Source organism: Macrotis lagotis, chromosome 5 (assembly GCF_037893015.1).
Source record: "Macrotis lagotis isolate mMagLag1 chromosome 5, bilby.v1.9.chrom.fasta, whole genome shotgun sequence".
Taxonomy (NCBI): Eukaryota; Metazoa; Chordata; class Mammalia; order Peramelemorphia; family Peramelidae; genus Macrotis; species Macrotis lagotis.
Genome location: NC_133662.1, coordinates 263,212,875 through 263,238,889, shown reverse-complemented (window position 1 = coordinate 263,238,889; position 26,015 = coordinate 263,212,875). Strand labels below are relative to the sequence as shown.

Below are 26,015 nucleotides of genomic sequence, written 5' to 3'. Positions count from 1 at the left end.
TTCACAAAAAAGGATTTTTACATTTTTTTTGGACATAATAAACCTAAAAGATTATAGTAAAAGTTAAGACATCATTTTTATGTGGCAGCTAGGTGGTGCAGCCAATAGAGCACCAGTAGTCAGGGGGACCTGAGTTCAAATTTGACCTCAGACACATAATTACCTAGCTGTGTGTGACCTTGGGTAAGACACTATAACCCCATTGCCTTAAATAAATTTTTTTAAAAAGACATAACTTTTTATTTTTTTAAGACATGACTTTTACATGCAATGGGAAACAAAAATTTGTATGACTCACTTTATTGCAGTAACCTGGAATTGAACCAGCAATATCTCTTAGGTATGCCTGTATAAAATAAAGATAGAATATATTCCAGGCACTAAAGGGTCCACTAAAGACAAAACCACAGAAATAGGAGATGTGAGATGAGATATCATGTGTAATAGGCCACAAAGAGAGGCTGGATTTCAGAGTACCTGAAAGGAAGTAATGGAGAATGGGAAATTGAGATTTGAAGCAGATTTAAATGCCAAACATTTTATATTGGAGATAATAGGAAACCACTGGAGTTTACTGATTAGTCAGATAAATGCATTAGAAATTCAATTTGCAGGGCAGCTAGGTGGCACGGGAATAGAGCACTGACCCTGGAATCACAAGGACCTGAGTTCAAATCTGATCTCAGACACTTAATAATTGTTTAGTTGTGTGATCTTGGGCAAGTCACTTAACCCACACTGCCTTAAATAAAAAAAGTTTTTAAATTAAAAAAAAAGAAATTCAACTTGACAGCTGTATAGAACAAAGGACTGATGTGGTAAAAGATAAGGCAAGAAGATCAATTAGGAGGCTATTCTGATAATCCAAACAAAATAAATAAAAGGATTTGAAATAGTGTGTAGGCCACTTGAGTAGAGAAATCATAATAATGTAAACAGAGAAATCAGATGAATGCAAGTGATGCTACATAGAATCAATAACACTTAACAACTGATAAGATATAATGAATAAAAAGTGAGGAATAAAAGATAACACCAAGGTTGTCAGTATGGAGGACTGAAAATGTCACTAGAAGTGAAAGAAAAGTATTCTGAAGAGAGGTAGGTATGGGGAGGAAGGTTAATTTTGAGCTCACTGAATATATATGGAGTTTGAGATACCTAGTGGCCGATTAATTTAAAATGTTCAATAGAGTTGGTGATAGGGAAATGGCATTCAGAAAAACAACTAGGGGTGGATGGGGGAGTGAGTCTGTCACAGTCTGTCTGACTCCCTAAAATCAAGAAGACCTGACTTCAAATCTGATCTCTGATAGTTGATGTTTAATTGTGACCCTGGACAAGTCACTTAACCTTGACTGATTCACATCCAGGGTCATCCCCTAATCATCCTGATCCCTATCTAGCCATGGGACCAGAAGCCTCTGGAGGAGTGAAGCAGGTGATTTAGCACAACACCCAACCTCATTCAAATCCAATTGATGGCCTCACTTCCCTAATGTCATAGTCTTCTTCAAGAACAAAGGACAGGGCAGTGGATAGAGTACCAGCCAGGGAGTCAGGAGTACTTGAGTTCAAATCTGGACTCAGACACTTAATAATGACCTAGCTGTGTGGCCTTGGGCAAGCCACTTAACCCCACTTGCCTTGCAAAAACCTAAAAATAAAATAGATAGATAGATAGATAGATAGATAGATAGATAGATAGATAGATAGATGGATAAATGAATGAATAAATAAATAAAAGAACGAAGGACAAATACCATCAGCACCAGCATCATGAGGTCACCAAATGAGAAAGCATAGAGAAGATGTAGAACAGAGACTTGGGGTACAACTACAAGATAAACTTCAATTGGAATAAATACATAGTCTTACACTTTGAAAACAAAACAGCGCTCTTATAAAATGAGGAGGCATGAAAGTCACAGGATATAAATTAAACCCTCATAAATCCTCAACATTTCTATATATTAACAGCAAGATACAGCAGCAAGAGCTAGAAAGAGAAATCCCATTCAAAGTAACCTCAGACAATATAAAATACCTGGGAGTCTATTTGTCAAGACAGACTCAGTAACTATGAAAACTACAAAACACTTCTCTCACAAATAAAATGAGAAATAAAAAACTGGGCAAATATCAACTGCTCATGGATAGGCCAAGTTAATATAATAAAATGACAATTCTACCTAAATTAAACTACCTATTTTAGTGCCCTACCAATCAAAATCCAAAAAAAACTACTTTAATGAGTTAAGAAAAATTGTAAGTAAATTCATATGGAGAAATAAAAAAAATCAAGAATATCCAGGGATTTAATGAAAAAAAAGTGCAAAAGAGGGTGGCCTAGCCCTACCAGATCCAAAATTTATTATTAAAGCATCAGTCATCAAAACTGTCTGGTATTGGCTAAGAAATAGAGTGGTGGACCAGTGGAATAGACTAAGTGCAATAGCAGGAAATGACTAGTACTAGTAGTCTGCTGTTTGATAAGCCCAAAGAGTCCAGCTTTGGGGATTAAAAACTCTCTCTGATAAAAACTGTTGGGAAAATTGGAAGTTTGTATGGCACAAACTCAGATTAGACCAACACCTCACCTTATACCAAGATAAGATCAAAAATGGATACAGGATTTAACTGTAAAGACAACAATATAAGCAAATTAGGAGAACAAGAAGTAGTTTACCTATCAGATCTATGGAAAGGGAAGCAGTTTATGACCAAGGAAGACAAGGAGAACATATTAAAAACAAACTAGATAATTGTGGACTTTGAAGAAATTAGATGATTACATTAAATTAAAAAGCTTTTGCACAAACAAAACCACTGTAAACTAGATCAAAAGAAATGTAGAAAATTGGGAAACAATTTTTTACAACTAATATTTCTGACAAAGGACTCATTTCTAAAATATATAGAGCAATGAGTCAAATTTATTAAAAAAAAAAAGCCAGTTCCCAATTGACAAATGGTCAAAGGACATGCAAAGGCAATTTACAGATGAGGAAATCAAAGTGATCCATAGTTATATGAAAAATTGCTCTAAATTATTACTCATTAGAGAAATGCAAATTAAAGTAGCTCTTAGGTACCATCTCACACCTCTCAGACTGGCCAATATGAACAGAAAGGACAATGATCAATGTTGGAAGGGATGTGGGAAATCTGGGACACTAATGCATTGTTGGTGGAGCTGTGAACTCATCCAACCTTTCTGGAGACCAATTTGGAATTATGCCCAAAGGGCAACAAAAATCTGCATCCCCTTTGATCCAGCAATACCACTACTGGGTCTATACCCTGAAGAGATCATGAAAAAGAGTAAAAACATTACTTGTACAAAAATATTTATAGCAGCCCTGTTTGTGGTGGCAAAGAATTGGAAATCAAGTAAATGTTCTTCCATTGGGGAATGGTTTAGCAAACTGTGGTCTATGTATGTCATGGAACATTATTGTTCTATTAGAAACCAGGAGGGACAGGAATTCAGGGAAGCCTGGAAAGATTTGCATGAACTGATGCTGAGTGAGATGAACAGAACCAGAAAAACACTGTACACCCTAACAACATGTACACCCTAGCAACATGGGGGCAATGATCAACCTTAATAGACTCACTCATTCCATCAGTGCAATAAAATGGGACAATGATGAACTATCTGCAATGGAGAATACCATCTGTATCCAGAGAAAGAATTGTAGAGTTTGAACAAAGACCAAAGACCTTCAATTTAGGTTTTGTTTTGGTTTTTTTTGCAAGGCAAACGGGGTTAAGTGCCTTGCCCAATTCCACACAGCTAGGTAATTATTAAGTGTCTGAAGACAGCATTTGAACCCAGGTACTCCTGACTCCAAGGGCCGGTGCTTTATCCACTACTACGACACCTAGCTGCCCCTGTTACCTTCAATTTAGAAAAAACCCATTATTTTACTATGCAATTTTGCTATCTCTTATACTTTATTTTTCTTTCTTAAGGATATGATTTCTCTGTCATCATATTCAACTGAGATCAATGTATACCATGGAAACAATGTAAAAACTCACAGAATGCCTCGGGGGGGGGGGTAGGAAGAATGGGGGGAATTGTAAAATTCAAAACAAATAAAATCTTTCTAAAAAAAAAAGAGTAAGCAGTGTGACATGGCAGCTAAAATGGCTGTCACAATCTTGGGCTGGCCAGAGAGGCACAGCTTTCTGGAAGGAGTCAAACTGTCCCTCTCTCCAGTGCCTTAGCTCAGGCCATATCAGGAGAGTCATACTGAACTTGCAGAGCCAAAACTGAGGAAGGCCTCAAAGCTGGAAAGTCCTGACTGCCATTAGCATGTTAAATGAGGATCTAGTTGGAAGAAACTGAGATGTTTAGCCTGCAGAAGAGAAAATTCAAGGCGAACCCAACAGAAGGAAGAACCCAGAGTGAGGAAAGGAAATTCTGAAGAAGTCTCTTTAGTCTTGAAGTCAGGAAAATCTCCTAATAACAACAGAATGGCCCAAAAGAATAGAGGGCCTTGAGAAACAGAGGGCTGCCCAACCCCCCCATGTTATTTTCAATTTATTTATTTATTTTTGAATTTTACAATTTTCCCCTAATCTCTCTCCCCCACCCCCTACAGAAGGCAGCCTGATAGTCTTTACATTGTTTCTATGCTATACACTGATCTAAACTGAATGTGTTGAGAGAAATCATATCCTTAAGGGAAAAAATAAAATAAAATATAAGAGAGAGCAAAATTACATAATAAGATAACGGTTTCTTTTTTTAAATTAAAGGTAATAGTCTTTGGTCTTTGTTCAAACTCCACAATTCTTTCTCTGGATTCAGATGGCATTTCTCCATTGCAGATACCCTAAAATTGTCCCTGATTGTTGCACTGATGGAATGAGCAAGTCCATTAAGACTGATCATCAACCTCATCCAACCCTGCTCTTGCAAGCAGAAGCCTATGACCACTTGTAATAGAGACTTCTTTATCACATAAATTGGATTAGATTACTTTTGAGATTTTTAAAAATTTTTTTATTTAAGGCAATAGGGTTATGAGTGACTTGCTCAGGAACACATAGCTAGGTAATTATTAAGTATTTGAACTCAGGTCCTCCTAACTCCAAGGCCAGTGCTCTATCCACTGCACCACCTAACTGCCCCATGCTATTGGGATTACTTCCAATTCTAACATTCTGTGACTCAGTAACACTCTTCAATCTACAAAACAGCTGTGTTCCTATAAAGGTAAATGTTCAATGAAGTCTTATTTTCAATCAACCTATTCATTTTAAAAACAAAGTGACTTAGGTAAGGTCACTTGTCTAAGGTCAAAGGAAGAACTAGGTCTTTGGCCCCACCTAGTGATTGTTCTTATACTACTGAGGTGCATTCATGTTAGTTTTTGTGTGTCTAAAATCACTACCTACAAATAATTTACTGCATATCTTTTAAGATGCTAGCCTTGATTTGCTAGTTGTTGATCTCAGCACACAAAGCACTGGGAAAGAACAGCAGACATGATGGAGTGCATCTATGCCAGCCTGATCACTCTGCCCAACAAAGCCTCTGGGATCCTTTACTTCAGAATTTCCATTAGTTGGAAGGGGCCTCAAAAGAATCCATCTAGCTGAACTCACACTTGTACAAGAACATCCTCTACAATTTCACCAAAAGCTTGTCATCTAAATCTTCATTTAAAGACCTCAACTGAGGGGAAACTCCCCACCCTACTTACTTCCTCTGTTTCTAAAACTATAATTTCTGGCAGGGAACTATTATTTATCAATTATCCATTCTAGTCCCTTCTGTGGCTTTGTGTGAACTCAAGGGACTAGTGGAGGAAGGGATGGCAACAAATGAGTCTTTTTCTCCTTAAGAAACCAAATAAGAATAGGCAAAGCTAGACAACTCTGTACCAGGTACATCTTTCAGATGAAAGATCTGAACAATCATTAAATCTGGCGGAGGAGGAGGAGGAGGAGGAGGAGGAGGAGGAGGAACAGGAACAAGTAGGTGCTGTGGATAGAGCACTGGCCCTGGAGTCAGGAGGGCCTGAATTCAAATCCAGCCTCAGACACTTAATAATAACCTAGCTGTGTTGACCTTGGGCAAGTCAATTAACCCCATTGCCTTTGGAAACAAAAAAGAGTGAGGAGGATCTGAAACTGTGGCACTGTGTATCTTGATGAAGAAGAGGTGGAAAAAAAAGGCAACAGATGCAAAATCAGGGATAGTAAATGCTGATACATCAGAAGATTCACAAAATATCAAGGCCTGGGCTGCCATCTTCCATCAACTTAAATTCTTGAAACAGGTAGATGTTAATTTAAATAGAACAAGTCACTAAAAGTCAAGGTTGGTAGGGAAAAGATATGTATACTATTTTTGAGCCCTTCCTTCAAGGGTCTCAAGTTCCTGCTATTCCAGATTTAGAACTAGAAGAGACTTTAAGTCAATCCCCTCGTTTAACAAATGAAGTAACAGCGATCCAAGGAAGTGAATTGCATTTCACCAGTCACCCAAAGTGTGAGTGGCAAGAACAGCTGGGAAGCACTGTGGATAGAGCACTGGCCCTGGAGTCAAGAGAACCTAAATTCAAATTCAGCCTCAGACACTTAAAAATAATTACCTAGCTCTGTGACCTTGGTCAAGTCATTTGCCAAAAAAAAATGTTGGCAGACCCAGAATTCAAAGTCCATCCTTCCTTGAACTCCACTTCAAGTGACCTTTCCACTGTTCCATGATAACTCCTGGGCCTTGGGGCCCACTAGCAAACCTGAGACAAGGGACCCTGAGATAGAACTGACAATCAGCATGACAAGTAGTGAGTGACTAGGAAATGCAAAACATAATCAACATTTGTTTCTAGCAGACAAAGTATGAAAAGCATTCTGAACTAGAGTTGCACTGGCAGTTAGAAAGATCTGTTTTCAGGTGCTGCCTCTAATACATGTTGGCTGAAAGACCCTGTCAAACTCTGGGTTCAGGTTGTAAAGGTCAGATTTTAAGTAAGGACTAGCCACTGAGATCTACATGGGGGAAAGCAAAGACAAGAAAGCAAGCTATTCTGGGTCCTCATGTAGCTTACATCTCACTTGGGGGAATCCTTCACGTAGTAATATAAGATAGGTACAACTAAGCAGGGAGACACTGAGCTAGACCAAGTGAAGAAGGCAGCACTTGAGAGAGCCAGGAGATCCAAGGGGCAGAAGTCAAGAGGGAAATCGTTCCAAGCATAGGCAGTAGGCAACAGTGCAAATGCAGGAGGCAGGACAGGGAAGGCCTGTGTGGGTGGAGTGAATCAGCAATAAGCACCTATTATGGGCCAGGAAGAATACAATGTATTTATGATTAAAATATGATCTGCAAGTAGTTCACATTCTAATGGGGAAGACAATTAGAAAATACTCATGCACAATATGGAAACAAAGAAAATAAATATAAAAAAGTTAAATATGAGCTAGTCTGAGGGGATCAGAAAAGGATTCTCCTGCAGTCCTTGGTAGCTAGGCTGATCTTAAAGGGAGACGGGGAGAGAGAGATCAGAGCTTATCTGGAGAGAACAGAAAATGTGTCCATGCAATGCGGCCCTTGAGAGAAACAGAGAAGTTCAGAAGAGAGGAGGAGAGTTTGGAGGTATATATGAGTTCTATTTTATCCATGAGGAGCTTGAGATGTCTGTCTACAGAAGACATCCTGTTGAATATGTCCAAGAAGCAGATAATGAGAGATAAGAGCTCAGGAGAGATATTAAGGATGGGCTTTTTTTTAAATGGGAATATTCTGCATAAAGATAATTGAACCTATTGGAGTTGATGAGATCACCAAATATGGTAATATAGAGAAGAGAAAATGGTTCAGACAGACCCATGGGGATATCTACAGTTGTGGGTATCTAGAGGTGATCTAAATGAAGATCCAGCAAAAATAAGTTAGAAGTGGTCAGACAACAGACAGGAGAATCAAAGAGACAGAGAGAGAAAAGAGATATTCAACAGTAATGAAGACGATGGAAGGATCAAGAATCAATAAATGACTATTAGATTTGGCACTTAAGGGATCATTGGTAACTTGAGATGCAGCAATTTCAGTGAAATGGTATGGTCATTCAGACAGACTGTTGTAAACTGCAGTGAAAAAGAGAAGATTTAAAAATAAAGAGAAATAAAAGTAACCAATTGCAGTCAGCTCCCTCAACAAGTTTAGCCATACACTGGTGAGATATAGGAAGACAGTCAATGGAATTGTATTATCTTAAGAGTTAAGGATGAAGGAAGCTATGGGAGTGTTTCTTAGTAATACAGAGTCAGCAGATAGGAAGAAACTGAAGATTACAGAGATAGTAGGTATTGTAGAGAGGGAAATCTGATAGAGGGAATGGAATGAAATAAGGGTGCCTGCAGCAGAGTACGTCTAGGCAAGAAGGGTCACCTCTTCACATGAGACAGAGGTGAAGGAGACAGCGGAAGAAGATAACCAACAAATAAAAGATGAGGACAAGGGGAACTGAGGAGTTCTCCATTTTCAGTGGAAGAAGAGGCTGTGCCCAGGCTGAGCTGAGGACAAGGAAAATTTTCATGACAGATGAAAAGTTTTGGAGTAGATGCTGTAGTGAGATGAGATGGAGAATTAGGGAGGTAACAAAGAATTGCATTGCTGCAGTGAGGGATCAGTTCAGATCGTGTAACATATCTGTAAGTCAGAATGCCGCTAAAGTTTCTGGCTCTTTCCAGTAGCATATAAATAGGAGCAAAGACAACAGATAGTGTTAATTAATTCAAGGTTGGGTTTTGACAATGAAGTACAAGTAAGCAAGGAACTCAAAAGTAAAGGCTAGTAAAGAGCAGGTTATTTCAATACTCCACATGAGAAATGATGAGACCCTGAACTAGGGTGACCATGGTGGTTGTTGTTGGAGGAAACAACAGAGGTGCTAAGAGAGAATTAGCAGATTTCAATTTTGTACATATTTTATGAAGGTAGGAGGGGATCACGGATCATGCTATATGAGGTTCAGTTGATGAAATGGGACATTTCGCCAAGAGAAGTGATAAGAGGAAGGAAATGACTTCAAATATTTAAAAGGTTATCAAGTAGAAATGTGATTTTAACTTGTTCTGCTTGGTGCCAAAGAGCACAACTAAGAGCAACAGAAGTTGCAGAAGCAGACAATGAGTTAGTTAAAAGCAGAATGTCTGCCATGATAAGTGGAGGTTTTCAAATAAAGGCTTGAGAAGCACTAGACTTGAGATATTTTAAATAGGATTCCTATTTTGTTATCAGTTGGACTTAATGACTCTTTCAATGCTGAATTGTGTTGCCTCAGAAGTAATATTCTACCTTAAAATAGTTCCAGTTCTGAAATGTCTATGTAAAACTGATCAAGAATCACTGGTTGACCAGAAAGGATAATGATCAATATTGGAAGGAATGTGGGAAATCTGGGACACCAATGCATTGTTGGTGGAGCTGGGAAATGATCCAACCTTTCTGGAGAGCAGTATGGAAATTATGCCCAAAAAGCAATAAAAATGTGCATATCCTTTGATCCAGTAATAACCGCTACTGGGTCTATAGCCTGAAGAGATCATGAAGAAGGGTAAAAACCCTATATGTACAAAAATATTCATAGCAGTTCTGTTTGTAGTGGCAAAGAATTGGAACTTGAGGGGATGCCCATCCACTGGGGAATGGCTGAATTAATTGTGGTATATGAATGTTCAATTAGTAATTGGGAGGGATGGGATTTCAGAGAAGCCTGCAAAGACTTACTGAGTGAGATGAATAGAACCAGAAGAACACTGTACACCTTAACAGCAACATGGGATGATGATCAACCTTGAAAGACATGCTCACTCCATCAGTGCAATAATCAGAGACAATTTTAGGGATCTGTGACAGAAACTATATCTGTATTCAAAGAAGGACCTATAGAGTTTAAACAAAGACCAAAGATTATTAATTTCAATTTTTAAAAAGTTGTCTTATGAACTACGTAATTTGGATCTATGCATACCATGGAAACAAACGTAAAGACTATATCAGATTGCCTTCTGTTTGGGAGAGGGGGGAGGAAAGGAAAAAAATTTGAAAAAATCAAAATCTTGCAAAAAAAAAAGATTGGTAGAAACTATTATTGTATATAATTGGAAAACAAAATATTTATACAAATTAAAAAAAAGAAAGATGTTCAGTATGTCAGCTGAAATCTCTTGTTTTTGGCAAAAAAAAAAAATCATTAGGTGAAAAATAGTACCACAAATGCCAGACCTGCCTCTAGATTTAGCATGATTTTCATTAACATTTTAATAATTCCTCAATTTGAAATCAACTATTTTAACCATCCTTACACTAAAAAATCAAAGTGAAAAAACAAAAAAATACAGTTAATATTAAATCACCAAATCACGTCTTCCTACTCCTCCTCAGGATCTGACTTGCATGGGCCCTTCCATCTTCCAACAATTATTCTTCTCAAGATGTTTGTTTTTCCCCCCTCTTCCCTCAACTTATTTCTTCTTTTTTAGCTTTTTTTTAAAGTTTTGTAAGGCAATGAGGTTAAAGTGACTTGCCCATGATCACAGAGAATTAAGTGTCTGATGCTGCATTTGAACTCAAGTCCTCCTAACTCCAGGACCAGTGCTCTATTCACTATGCTACCTAGCTGCCCCTTTCAACAACTTATTTCTTCTTCTCTCTTCACCAATACCTCATTACTTGCCAGCCCTGAGACAACTCTACCTGAGGATACCGTGTGGATAGATAATCCACCTGAACTCCTACCAGTCATAGTCATTCTACCTCACTGATGGACATCAAATGCTAGGTTACCCTTATTCCAATATCATTCTCCATTCTTCATTGACCCTTTCCTTATTCCACCACCATTTCTTCCTCCACTTCAAAGCTACCTAATTTCTTCCACTGTGTAACTGTAAAACATCTGGCCCATTGGTAGATAGGTAACATACTAGACTTCATCTTCATCATTTCCTTTCTCCCCTTGTTCTCCTTCTTGCACTCACTGGAATGACACAGCAATGGTCTCTACTTTGACTCACCCACCCAGGTGCAATGATGGGGGTGGGGTGAGGTGGGCAGGAGGAATTGAAGATCCTCCTTGTCCCCCATTGCCACTTCGAGTCTTTCAATAAAACGCCATTATGGCAGCTAGGTGGCGCAGTGGATAGAATATCAGCACTGCAGTCAGGAGGACCTGAATTCAATAAAACACCATCATTCTCCTCCTTTGAGGGTCACTCAATTCCTATCTATTAATCAATCAAAATGCTGAGAGTTAATTCCTAATTAACCTTTGGAATACTCCTTTCCTCAATGAGTTCAGGATGGCTCACAGCCTTTCCTCCTCAACTCCTGGCAGTGTGCTAGGGAACTTCAAAGACACACCGCTATTTCCTCAAATATCCTAACTCCCCAACTCTTCAACTTATTCATTTCCCATGACCTATTCCTCTGCCTCACCTTCCGTACTCACAAAGCTGGTCATCACCACGCATAAATGCAATGCTTCCAAGTTCATAAACAAAACCCCTTTATCCAATCCTCATCTGTTGTCATTCTACCTGCTTTTCATTCTCACCAACCTCCAATCCCACCCACCCTTCTTCATTCCCAAGCCATTACCCTTGCACTCTTTTCCCTTCTCATTCTGGTCCCTCTAGCCTGTCCCCATGGGGCTTTGGATTACTCCCACTCCCCACTGATCTCAGTCCCACTTACATACTGCTGAATAAAGCTGGAAAAAAACATGAATTACTTGCTGACTGAATCCACTCAAAGTGATCTTCTACAATCTCAAATGAGTTCTCACTGAGGCAAGTCTTTTTCTAACTCCCTACTCCACTCACTTTTCCACTCAGCCCAGTGGCTTTTCCAACCTTTTCATTCCTCCTCAGGCTTCCTGCAGCTACCCCATCCATACCCATACTTTCTTAACTAGCAAAAAAAAAGAGGCCCTTGCCCAAGAACTCCTCCTTCTCCTCATATCAAACGTCTTCTGTCACCATCTCTTCCTCCACCCATCTCAAATAAGGAGGTGGTCTTTCTCCTTGCCAAGGCCAAGGCCTCCGGATGCACAAGTGATCCCATCCCGTATTCTCCTTCAAATTGCCCTCTCTCGCATCTTGACTTCCATCACTCCCTGTCTACTAGTTGCTTCCTGACTTCCCAAAATGTCTTGCCCATGATCAAAATGCCCTCTCTTCTATCTCCACCACCTATCATTTGACATCTCTTTCCTTTTGTGGCTAAATTCCATGAATCATTTGTGTCTCCATTTCCTATCCGCTCACTCTCTTAATTCTTTGCAATCGAGCTTCCAACCACATCATTCAACTGAGACTGCTCTCCCTAGATACAAATGATCTCATAGTTGCCATGAAGTTGCAGAGTCTAAAAGTCTTTTCTCAATTCTCATCCTTGGCCTCTATGCAGCCCAGGACACTGCCTATCATCCTCTTCTCTTGGACACTCTCTAATATTTTCATGAAATTGCACAATCTTGGTTCTCCTTGTCCTTCTCTGTCTCCTTGGCTAGAACTGCATTCATAACATACCTCCTCTAAGTGGAGGTTCCCCAAGGCTCTGTCCTGGGCCTCTTCTCCCTCTACACTATTTCCTTTAGTGATCTCATTAGACTCCATGGTTTTGATGAACAGTTCTTCAGACAACACTCAGAACTCCTTAAATCTTCCCCCAATCTCCAGTCTTTTATCTCCTACTGCTTTTTAATACATCTGGAACTGGATGTCCCACAGATATCCTAAATTAAACATGCTCCAAATGGAATTCACTAACTTCCCTCTGAGCTTTACTTTCCTATCACTGTCGAAGGTAGCCTCATCATCTTCATCCCCTGGCTCAAAACCTAGGTGTCATCCTACACCCCTCACTGGCCCAAGTGCTATCACTCCATCTGTAACATCTCTCCTCAGACCCTACCAGCACCCTGATGCAGGCCCCCATCACTGAACATCTTCTGTGTGATCTGCCACAAGTCTTTCCCTATTCCAACCCATCTTCCACTCAGCTATCACTACCTAAATGCAAGTCTGACCACCTTACCCACCCACCCACCCACCCCTATTCAATAAATTGCAGTGGCTCCTTATTATCTCCAAATAGAAAATCCCCTGTCTTTCAAATCTTCTTACATCTTACTTTCTTTCCTCCAATATAGGATGATCCAGGAAGGTAGCCTCCTTGCTATTCATCACATCATTGATTATCTGGCACATCTGGAATTCTCTTCCTCCCCATTTGTGCCTCCTAGTATCCTCAGCTTCATTCCAACCCCAGCTATTTCTTCTGCAAGAAGCTTGTTGCAGTTCTCCTTAATCTTAGTGCCCCCCACCCCGAGAGTATGTGAAGCATATGGGGTGCTCAGGAAATACTAGCAAGCCCATTTCCAGTCTGTTCATCCTCCACTAGTATCCATTTTTCACCTAAGTCTCACTTGAGGCTTCAAGAAGCTGTAGCTTGTGTAGTGGCCACCACTCAGTAAAATTATCTCAGCGGATGGGCTAACCAGGCTAACTGATTTGGAGGGGACGTCTGCCTCAAGCACATGAAAACTCCCCTTGGCAGAACAACAATCTGTTCCAAGGGGCAGCTGAGTGCTGAGGGCTTGGTCAGGCATGGAAGTCGCCAAGTTGTCATCCATGGCATCTCAAACCAGTCATCCTGTCTTTTGTCTCACCACTGGACTTGGATGACTCAACACGAGGAGGCTGTCAACGCTATGCAGCTCTGCCTCACTGAAATCCAATTAATGCAAGTCAAGACAGCACCCAAGCCGTCATCGGTCCTCTTCCAAAACAAGGACAAACATGTCTTCTCAATTAGACTGTGAGCTCCCTGAGAGCAAGGATTAATTGGGGGTTTTTTTTGTCTTTCTTCATATCTTAAATACTCAACAGTGCAAGCACATAGCAGGTAATTAATAAATGTTGACTGACAAGCTTGTCAAAACAGTCTCCAGAAAGCAGGGTCTCTTCTTCCCTTTTGCCTTTCTCTGTATCCTCACGCTTCACTGTGCTGGCCCAAAGTCAGCAGGAGGGCCTCTCCATTCTTCAACAAGTTAGTTTATAATATAACTTAAAATTTCATGATTTCATAATTCCCCTAGCATAAATACAAAAATTATTATTACTGTCATACAAATACAAGCTCAACCTCAACTGCCCAGGACAAAAAAAAACAAAAAAAAAACAAAACCATGGCTTCTGTAAAGTTCAAAAGACTGCTGAAGCAGACCAAGTTGAATACATCTGAATACTGAACTAAGAAGTTATCAAAGGATAAAAAGTGAAAATCAATTTACTAAGATCAACACAACAACTTAGGAGGAGGTTGTTTTCAACCTTTGACCGAATTAGACATTAGAATGTCCAGATCTCTAGGAGATCATGTAATGCTCCATTTTTTTTGATGAAAAAAAAAAGTAAAAAGAAAGCAAATTAAGAGACTAACTGGGGAGGACATGTGCATATCCTCAGAGATTCAAGCAAATGTCCCAAGAGCATCCCTGGAGACGCCAAGGTAGTTAGGGTCTGGGCCCCGGGGGCATTAACAACAGCTCTAAGAGATACGGGGCACATTGCACTTAGTGTGTGCTAAGCACTTTACAATTACCATCTTGTTCATCCACACAACAACCCTGGAAAGTAGGAATGATTATTATGCTCATTTTACAATAGAGGAAACTGAGGCAGCTAGAGGTGAAGTAACTTATCCAGGGTCAGTCACACAGCTAGTACCTGCCTGAGGCTGCATTTGAACTCGAGTTATCGAACTTCAGAGCCAACACCAGCCAAGTCACTTCACTTCTATCTAACTTAGTTTGTTCACCTGTAAAATATTATCAATAGCTCTCATCTCCCAGAGTTGTTATGAAGATGAAAGGACATATTGGTGTTTTGTAAAGTATTTTGTAAAGCTTAAAGTGCTAAAAAAAAAAAATGCTAGCTGTTAAAAACATCACTTGTACAAAAATATTCATAGCAGCTGTTTGTGGTGGCAAAGAATTAGAAATCGAGGGGAAATCCATCAACTGGGGAATGGCTGAACAAAATGTGGTATATGTATGTGATGGAACACTATTGTTCTAAAGGGAATAAGGAGGAATGGGATTTCAGAGAAGCCTGTAAAGACCTGCATGAACTGATACTGAACAAGATGAGTAGAACCAGAAGAACATTCTACACCCTAACAGCAACATGAGGGTGATGATCAACCTTAATGGACTTGCTCATTCCATCAATGCAAGAATCAGAGACAATTTTAGGGTATCTGTGACAGAGAATATCATCTGTATTCAGAGAAAAAACTGTGGAGTTTAAACAAAAATCAAAGATTATTACCTTCAATTTTTTTAGAAAAAAAAAGGTCTTATGTATTACATAATTTTCCTATCTCTAATATTTTATTTTTTCCTCAAGGATATGTTTCTTTCTCTCAATATACTGAATTTTAATCAATGTATAGCATGGAAACAATGTAAAGATTATCAGATTGTCTTCTCTGAGGGGAAGGGGGGGATTCAAAACCTTACAAGAAATGATTAGTAGAAACTACTATTGTATATAATTGGAAAACAAAATATTTATTTAAAAAAAAAGAAATGCTAGCTGTTTTGACTCTTATTATCATGAGCATCTAGAACAGCAGTTATCAAAATTCAAGTATTCAGGGATCCCTGACACCTTTTCTCAGGGTGTCCAAAAGGTCAAAACTACGTTCACAGTAATACTAAGATGTTTTAATTTCTAATATGGTCAAAATCAATTTAAATGAACAATAAACAATATGGTTCCAAGTAATTTTAGCAAGTGGTAAAGTGATGCTGACACCAAAGAATTTAAGAATACTGATTGACAGCAAAGTTCACATTGAACAGAAATCAAACTAATCTTGAGCCATCAAGGAAAGGTTAAACCAGTGTTATGCATAGTCTAATTTCTAAGGAAAGAAGCACAAAAATGGGATTTAAAAAAATTCCACTCTCACCCAGGCAATATTCAGATAACCAAAACAACACATCAAACCTCATCTTAACAGCTTATGGAAGATTATTATTAATAAGTCATTTATATGAGGCTTTAAAGGTTATAAAATGCTTTGACATAATCTTTTGAGGGTGGAAATATAAATGTTCTCATCCCCATTTTATGGATATGAAAACCAAGGAACAGGATGGTCAACTCACTTCCAATGGACCCATCACTGCAAAATGCCAGAAAAGGAAATCCAGGTTTCCTGACTTTAGGATCATCCTAGGCTCCCTCTGCTATCCCATGTAGCCTCCTACTTAAGTAAGTACCACATTTCTAAATCACTAGAAGACAGAGAGGTTAGCACAACCCAAAAACAACAAAAAAAACTTAGTGATTCCAACAACTAAAATACCAGTTAGATGAAACACTGTTTAGAGAATAGTTTATTCTTCTCAATATTTATTGAATGAAATCCTTGTAATTTATATATGAATAATAAGAGGATATTCTAGTGAAAGACTCTGAATTAAAAAGACTCAGGTCTAATTTCCATGACAAATGAAACAATTCATTTACTCAGTTTCCCAATTGCTTTTCTTAAAGTAATTAATAAACTTCAAGAAAAAGATGTTACAGGATAGTTAACTGTGGAAAAGCATTTTTAACTCCAGAAAAAAAGATAACTCTATTAATCAGACTTCAAAATGAAAGATTCATTATTCTGATTCAGGTTTTGTTCAAAGAATATTTTGATGTTGTCTTTAATGATTTTCAAAAATATCTAATAATACTGTTCAGTCATGTCTGAGTCTTCATGTTCTCATTTAGCATAATCTTGGCAAAAATACTAGAGTAGTTGGCCATTTCCTTATCCAATTCATTTTACAGATGGGGAAAACTAAAGCAAACAGGGTTAAGTGATTCACCCAAGGTCACACAGGTAGTAAGTGTCAGAGATAGGATTTGAACTCAAGATGAGTCTTCTTGCCTTCAGGCCCAGCACTGCATCCAATGTATCCACTATGCCACCTAGCTGCCCCTATCTAACAATTAAATGTATTTTGACACATCTGTTACTTCACTGGTAAAGGCAATTTCAGGGACACTGTCTGAAGCAATTATAGGTAAAATGGTTTTTCCAGCAACATATATTCCCAGCAAGTATGGGGCAGCTAGGTGGTACTGCAGTTGAGCACTGGTCTTTAAGTCAGGAGGATGGGAGTTCAAATCTTAACTCAGACTATTGACACTTACTAGCTGTGTGACCTTGGGCAAGTCACTTAACTCTGGCTGTCCTGCATCCACCTCCAGTTGACCTGATTCATATCTGGTCATTGAACTCAAATGGCTCTGGAGAAGAAAGTGAGGCTAGTGATTCAGCACAGCCCCTCCCCCTCACTCAAATCCAATTCATGTGCTTGTCATGGCATCACCTCTCTGATGCCATGATATGCTCTTCTTTAAGAATGAAAAACAAATATCATCATCCTAGGCCTAACTTGAAGCCTAGTATTCCTGAGGCCAATTTGGAGTTTACAATTAATACAAGTATATTAAACATTAAGAAAACTTTGTTAATTGTTGTTGTCCACTCATTTCAGTCATGTTCAATTCTATGTGACCCGCTCCCCCCCCTTTAGGGCTTTCTTGTTAAAGAAAATGAAGGACAAACTTTATTATTATCATTATTATTATTATTATTACTATTATTATTATTGAAATAATTGGTCATTTCCTTCTCCAGCTCATTTTAAAGAATCAGGTTAAGTGACTTGCCCAGGATCACAGAGCTATGTGTTGAAGGCTAGATTTGAACTCAGTAAGATAAGCCTTCTTGCCTCCAGGCCCAACACTATATCCAACATGCTACCTAGTTAGGCAATGAAACTCTTAAAATACAGCAATGTTTGTTGGAGGGGTTGTGGGAAATCTGGGACACTATTACACTGTTGGTGGAGCTGTGAACTCATCCAATCCTTCTGGAGAGCAATTCAGGATTATGCCCAAAGGGCAACAGAAATGTGCATACCCTTTGACCCAGCAATACCACTACTGGGTCTATATCCAGAAGAGATGATGAAAAAGGGTAAAAAACATTACTTGCACAAAAATATTTATAGCAGCCCTGTTTGTGGTAGCAAAGAATTGGAAATCAAGTAAATGTCCTTCAACTGGGGAATGGCTTAGCAAACCATGGTATATGTATGTCATGGAACACTATTGTTCTATTAGAAACCAGGAGGGACAGGATTTCAGGGAAGCCTGGAGGGATTTGCATGAACTGATGCTGAGTGAGATGAGCAGAACCAGAAAAACACTGTACACCCTAACAGCAACATGGGAGTGATGTTCAACCTTTCAGGACTCACTCATTCCATCAGTGCAACAATCGGGAGCAATTTTGGTCTGTCTGCAAAGGAGAATACTATCTGTATCCAGAGAAAGAGCTGTGGAGTTTGAACAAAGTGCAAGGACTATTCCCTTTAATTTAGAAAAAAACAGATATCTTATTGTCTGATCTTGTTACCTCTTAGACTTCTCTTCTCTTCTTTAAGGATATGATTTCTCTCTCCTCACACCCAATTTGGATCAAGGTACAACATGGAAACAAAGTAGACTGACAAGATTGCTTTGGGGGGGGGGGGTAAGAGTGGGGGGGGATTGTAAAACTCAAATAATATCTTTAATAAAAATAAATTTAAAAAAATACAGCAATGTTGGTATGAAAGGAAAAAGTTCCTATTTAATTCTTTCTTTTAAAAGATGGAAAATGTAAATTTTATTAGTAATATTAGTTGAAATCATTCTTTTACATAGTTTTTTAAATTCTCAGGAAATAATGGGGGCAGCTATGTAGCACAGTGGATAGTGCTGGCCCTGGTGTCAAGAAGATCTGAGTTCAAATCTAGCCTCAGATGCCTACTAGCAGTCTGACCCTGGACAAATCACTTTCTCCTTTGCCTTAATTTCCTCATCTGTAAAAGAGTTAGAGAAGGAAATGGCAAACTACTCCAGTATCTCTGCCAAGAAAAAGCCAAATGGACTCACAAAAGGTCAAACTAAACAACAACCAGGAGACAATAAATGCTTATTGAATTCCATTGGGAAATAGGAGGAAAGAAAATGGGATCAAAGTAGCATTGGTTAATGTGAGTATAACTAAAGAAAATTTCAGATTGCCTCAATATGTCTTCAATGTTTTCATGCTCGCATGGATAGCCCTCTCTCCAGGACCCACAAAAAGAAAGATAATTACCTCTAGGGATGAGTGATTTATTCCAGAGGAAGATCTACTCTACTAAGATCATTTCTATAACTCACAGAACACCCTAAGCTATTTATTTGGCTCTGACTGTAAATAAAAAGGTATTCATAAGCAATCTTGATTTAAAGCCTCAACAACGGATTGGGTGTCTCTAGAACCAAAGTATTCATAAGAAATGCCTGAGTACCAATATCCAAGAATGTTAAACCAATCCAGATTGTTGCAAGGAGAAAAACCAATCCAGACTGCTGAAAGAGAAAGAAGTGGGCCCTTAACTCACAAGAGACACAGATTAACACCAGAATTATTTCTCTTGTCAGGTTTCAGTCTAACAATAATAGTTCCGTTATATATAGAGACTTTTCTGTATACACATACACATGTATGTATAAACATAAAAAATGAAAGCATGAATATGTATAAACATAAAAAATGAAAGCATGAAGCATCTAATTGATAAGAGAAATACTCAAGAACAATGGAAATGACACTAATCTTTTCAGGCAAACATGTGGCTATATTACTGTCAACATTCAATGACAATGTCAAAAAACAGTTTAGAATTATTTAAGAAAGTAGGAAACTCATTTATCAACAAACCATAATGAGGAAAGAAATCTGTATATGTTGCAATGACAATAGTCATACTTTTACATCTTAAAATTCAATTTATCATGTAAAAGAGGGATCAAAAAAAGAGAGGGATCGTTCTAAATCATTTATGCTTTTTTACTGATATCTTTCATCCATAGTACACAAATACCTTTGCAAGCTTCTGAAGACAATTTTGAAATTTATGCTATAGAAATGAAATGACAAGAAAATGCATGAACTTTAGTCTGTCAATAAAAATATTTATACCTCAAATCAAGAATCCTAATTCTATCATACATTTTCCACCAACCAATATCAGAAAGATGTAGACAAGGTGGAAATCAAGATGCTATTTTTAAGAAAAAAAATAATATCTCTGATTTCAAGTAAAAATACCAAGTGAACCTAAGGGATAACTCCAAATGAACTCAATACAAAGGAAAATTTCTACTGATAAAATTGTACATTCACCATAAAGTCAGTCAAACCAGCTGAAAGAGACCCTAAAATTTTTAAAAGGAGACTTCATAAAAATATGGTAGAGTACTTCTTTCCCAAGTAAAGAAAGGCTATATGAGCTAACCTGCTGTCAACTAGAATAAAAACAGACCACTTTCTGGTTATATTCATTAAGGTTTTTTGCAAGACAAGATACCTGTAGAATCACTAGCCAGTCTTCTCCCCAATGTATCCCTTAAAAGATTCCTTCAGAAGGTGGCCATCCTTGAAAAATACTAGTAACAGTAAAGCATCTTGTCTCATTAAAAATATTTTTATTGGAGTCCAGGAAGCTTCAAAGAGTCTGACAAACCAGTTCACACCAATTTTCTTGATGTGTTACCTGATTTTAATAAGCATTCTGGGTTTTTTCCCAATAAAAACTTTTGACAGTCCAACAAATCCATAGATCTTGAATATGATTACCCTGTAAAAGAACACTGGGGAAAGAGGGTTAGGAGGAAATGGGGGGGGGGGGGAGACTGAGTAGAGAGAAAACACCACCTCTTAACAAAAGAAGCTAAGATATATGAGAGGGCCCAAGTCTCAAAATGAAAAGGAGGTGGACTTGGAGAACCTCCCTAAGAGAGCTGGCACAAGTCAATACACATTTGGCATCTACTGTGTTCTACAATATATGAACAACTTTGCAAATCTCTACAAATATATCCAGTGGACTCTCCCAAATGCAACTCTCAAAAAAAAAAGATAATTATTTCAAAATGAAAAAAAAAGAAATTAGCAAGAGCCAAAATGAAGTGGAATTCTTATTTCTAATAAAATCGCTATCGTTTGATAACACAATTCTCAGAATATAATGTCAACTTTCCAGGGACATCCCACTTTGAAACTGTTTCCTGGTGTCAGGTCTGAGGAGAAACTCTGGATGCACCAGCCAAGTGTATAGACCAGTTTGTCCACTCTGCAAGCTGCTACAGTAAACTGCTAAAAACACATAAAAATGTCAATGAGTAAAAGGAATTACTTCTTAGCTACTTAGAATGGGCAATAGTGCAGAAAGCAATGGTGGTCAGAAAGAATCAGAGAAACACAGGAAGAGCTTAAAAAAGGAATTTTTCTTTTTGAAAAAGCAGTTATTTAAAAGAACCACTCTAAAGAAGAGAGTAAGATGAACAATTATAAGTTGCTCTTCTCCAGGTACTGAGACCAAGTTGGGTACCTTTTAGATTGGAGCAACACACTCCAGGCTTACCTTTCTGAAAGGCAAAAATGGAATATTTACCTGAGAAGGACAAGAACCCCCTCCCCCCCCCCACCTCAAAGAGGAGTTGTGATGTTTGGCCCTTTGCCACAATCTGCTCTTTGAAGGAAATCCCCTCTGCCCTCCTTCAGAAAGGCCTTTTGATCTCTCTATGGCAGCTCTCAGTCCTGGGGGGGGGGGGCACAGCACTCTCTTTTCTGGGGGTTCTTCACCTCTCTTGGGTTTGCGACCCCTCAAGCCAGCGGGCTAGTTCCTATAGACCCCTTCTCAGAATGCCCATGACAAGTGCAGATTACAACAAGGGAACTCCCGCCAATACCAGAGAGCTGTCACGGTATCAGAAAGGCAAACAAGTTCATGGACCGCAGCTTCCAGCCTGTCTCGGGGGCCCCGGGCACAAGCCCCCGGGTCCAGACCCCAACTCTGCCAGGCTGCCTTATGCCCTTAGGCCGGTGGCTCCCCCTCCCAAGGAAGGCTCAGTATGCTCCTCTATGAAGAACAAGGGGGGCAGCCTCGGGGACCCCCAGCCCCCCGCTCCCAAATCCACGGCATCCCACGCGTGTGCCTGGGCTTTCTGGGCCTCTCCGGCGTCGGGGCGCACGAGCTGCCCTCGGGCTCCGGGGCACCGGGCCGGGGGGGTGTCGGGGACCTGGATGCGAATCCCGCCATTACCTGTGAGGGCCCAGAGGTGAGTTCCCGCTTAGTGGCCTCGGGCAAGTCATCAAACCTCCCTAGGACTCAGGGTCCTCCTAGGCGCCTCCTCTACCTGCGTGACCTTGGACTAGAGGCGGCCGGCGGTCCAGTGGGCAGAGTCGGGGAGCCCCGAGTTCAAGTCCGGCTCAGACACTCACGAGCTGGGGGACCCCGGGCGAGTCACTCGACGCCTCTGCCCGCCTCAGTGTCCCCATCTGTAAAACGGGGGTGGTCAGTGGGGGGCCGGGGGGGCCCGGGCGGGACCACAGCGGGGAGGCCCCGGACCCCCCCCCCCCCCGCGGCCTGGGCAGGGGCCGCCCTCGCTGCGGGGGGGGGGGGGCGGCCTCGCGCGGCCCCGCCCCCCGGCGGCGTGACCTTGGCCGCGCCGCCCCGCCCCCCCGCCGGCCTCAGTTTCCCCGCCCGCGCCGGCGGCCGCGGCTCCGGGCGGGGCTCGCTCCCGGGCCCGGGCCGGCCCCGGGGGGGGGCTCCGCCGCGGCCCCCCGCCCCCCGGCCGGGCGGGAGCGGGCGGCGCTGAGGCGGGGGCCGGCCCCGGGCGCCTGACGTGTCCCTCGGCCGCCGGCCCGAGGCGAGTCCGGGGCTGCCGGGGCGGCCCGGGCGCGGGCCCGGCGGCGGCGGGGCGGCGGCGGCGGGGCGGGCGCGGGCCCGGGGCCCCGGGCGGCGGGCGGCGGGCGGCGGCGGCGGCCGGCGGGGCCCCGGGCGGCGGGAGGGCGGGCGCCGGTTACCTGCGGTCCCGGACGGAGAGTCTCCCGGAGTCCCAGTCAGCCCTCGGCCCCGACAACACAAGATGGCCGCCACGTCGCCGCGCGCCGGCACGTGACGCGACGCGACGCGACGCCGCGCGAGGCGCCGGGGCGAGCGCCGACGCGGCCGGGCGGGGGGCGGGGCGGCGCAGGCGCACGGGCTCCGCCGCCGCCGCCGCGGCCATCTTGCCGCTTCCCTGCCCGCGCTCGGGCCGGCCGAGCCTCGCTCCCGGCAGCCAATCCGGCCCGGGCTCTGCGCGCCGCGGCTCGGGCTTTATGCCGGGGGCCGGCGCGGCGGCCGAGTGCCGGCCCCGGGGCGGAGCGGGCCCGGCGGAGGCTCGGGGAGGAAACTGAGGCCGCGGCCCGGGCCCTGCGGGCAGCAAGCTCGGAAGGCCGGGCCCCGCGGCCGCCAGCCCGGCCCCGCCGTGGCCCGGGCGCGCATCCAGCCGCGGGCCGGCCCGAACACAAATGACGTCATTAGGAAGGAATGACGTCATCTGCAGACACCCCTCGCCACCGAGCCCTCATTCCATGATAACCCCGTGGGCCGCCAAAGCCCCCCAGCAATCCCACGGAGGAGCCGTCCCTTCATTTAGGATTTATCCACATGTTCAGGCAAAAGCTGGCACCTTGGAAAGTCCCGCCCTCACCAGTGCCTTTGGGGAGCGCCTCACTCCGGGACAAAGCGGTCAAGAAATGCCATCCTGTGCGCCCCCCGTGCGTCCCGCTGTTGGGCAGCTCCCTAATTTATTACCCTGTGGACCCGCCAAAGCCCCACCGCCCAGCGGCCCCGAGAAGCTCCATTCACTCGTGTGTAAACGTGCAAAGTCAAAAAATGGCCCCTTTGAAGTCCCGTCCTCACCAGTCCCAGCACTGATAAGTTCACTCCTTTATAAACATGCTGACCACTCAAAGCACGGCCCCCTTTAAGCGCCCCATCCATCCCATTGCTTATCAATTTATTAATTTATAAAAATTCTAACCAGTCAAAAACTCACATGCAGCGGAAGCGTTAGCTGACCTTTCTAGAAAGGGAGAAACAATGCCCGCAGAGTGGGACCAGACACCCGCTGTCTTGGTTCTTTCCATTGCCCTGAGTCTAGGGGAGCCTAGCAGCTGGAGGGAGGGGTTGAGGAGGAAGCACAAAACAGTCAAAAAGCTCACCTTCCATCTGGGAGATAACATGTCCACACACACACACACACACACACACACACACACACACACAAGGACATTTTTTTGTGGGAAAGCACCACCGGCTGGGAAAAGGTGTCATGCAAAAAAGCTATGAAGGTCTTGAAGACTTACTGCCTTGGACTAGGAGTTTCAATTCACAAGACTCTGAGGCAAGCTGTAGTCTGTGGACTTCCTAGGGCCTCCCCTTTTATTCTCTATCACTCTTCCCCTTAAAACGTATTAATGTTTTATTGCCTTTTGTTTTTATATCATACTTTGGGGCTATTACCTTCACCTCCCCTTATCTCCTGTCCACCATGAGTTTTACTTTATTTTTTAATTTACAGAATAAAACAAGCATTTCATAACATAGGTCAATAAGAAATGATGGCATATAAATTGTCCATCTGCTCTGCACAATTTACTATTCCTTTCAAAGATACAACAAAAAAAAGTATAACTTTCTTTTTTATTTCTATCTCTCATGGTTCCGTATTACCTATCAAATTAAAGTCAAAGCCATTCATAGAACTGTGAAATTTTGAGCTTTAAAGCATTTTAACAGGTCATTTAGTCCAACCCTCTCTTCTTTCAGGGGAAACCTGGAAAAGCTGAGTGACTGGTCCAAGATCACACATGCAGTAAGTAGTTTCATCAGCATTTGAACTCAGTTCCTTTGATTCCAAGTCTTGCCCCCATCTCTTACCCACACCCTTTCATTTCAAAAATAATTTAACTTTAATGACCAACAAAAAGTAATAACCTAACTAATTTTCCAAAGAAAATTAAAGATTGAATAAAATCATAAGTTTTTTTTTGTTTTGTTTTTGACAAGATTGAACCAAAGAATTAACAATGAACAAACAAATTCCATTCTTCCAATATTAGTAGTTGTTCTTTGCTTAATAGAAGCTTTTGGAGAATTTTGACTATTTTGCCTTTCTTTGAATTTCTGGCTACAGGCAGGCTATTATCCTGGCACATATTAAATCTGAGAACAACTTATGACCCAATATGACCTCTTCCCATGGTCTTTTTAAGGTTTTTTTTAAAAGGCAGCTCATTGTTACATAACATACTATAATTTCTTCTGCCATTCTCTCATGGGGAATTTTTAAATAATATTTTAATTTTTTTTCAACAAAATGCAACAGTGGTTCTCATCAATCCTTTTTTTTTTATAGTTTTGAGTTTTATATTTTTCTTCCTCCTTCCCTTTGCTTCCCCTGTCCCCCTGACAGAAAGCAGGCTCTACATGTAATCCTGTTAAAGGATCCATATGAATCCTGTTGTGAAAAAATAATCAAATCCAAATGGAAGAAAAGAAATTAGAGAGAAAATAATGACAGAATCCATAGGACAACTTTTAAAAATTGAAGATAGTAAGCTTTGATCTATATTTAAATTCACAGTTTCTTTGGTTATGGATGGTATTTTCTATAGCAAGTCTTTTAGATTTGTCTTTGATTGTTGTACAGCAGAAATGAACAAATCCATCAATGTTGCTGACAGTTTATGCAATATTCTTCTGGTTCTGCTCACTTCACTCAGTATCAGCTCATAACAGTCTTTCCAGGCTTTTCTGAAGTCCCATACCTCATAATTTTTTATAGAACAATAGTGTTCCATCACATTCATATACCACAATTTGTTCAACCATTCCCCAAATGGGGGGCATCCCCTCAATTTTCAGTTCTTTGCCACCACAAAAAGAGCTGCCACAAATCTTTTTATACATGTGAATTTTTTTAAGGTTTTTTTTTTTTTGCAAGGCAAATGAGGTTAAGTAGCTTGCCCAAGGCCACAC

The 26,015-nt window shown here is 41.2% G+C and overlaps 1 protein-coding gene across 8 annotated transcripts in view; it reads right to left on the bottom strand.

Annotated features, from left to right (window-relative positions):
• The window catches only part of GIGYF2 (GRB10 interacting GYF protein 2), a 182,014-nt gene extending 158,916 nt beyond the window's left edge, over nucleotides 1-23,098 (bottom strand). For 6 of the 8 annotated variants that reach the window (XM_074189692.1, XM_074189688.1, XM_074189689.1 and 3 more), the window contains exons 1-2: nucleotides 23,015-23,098; nucleotides 22,251-22,486 (exon numbers count right to left, since the gene is read on the bottom strand). Coding sequence is in view for 2 of the 8 variants with exons in the window: in XM_074189686.1 (XP_074045787.1) it covers nucleotides 22,251-22,300 (50 nt within the window). In the remaining 6 variants the exon portion in view is untranslated. The remainder of the gene's footprint in view (nucleotides 1-22,250; nucleotides 22,487-23,014) is intronic. The other 2 variants (XM_074189693.1, XM_074189690.1) reach the window with 2 other exon arrangements.
• Between the last annotated feature and the right edge of the window lie 2,917 nt (nucleotides 23,099-26,015).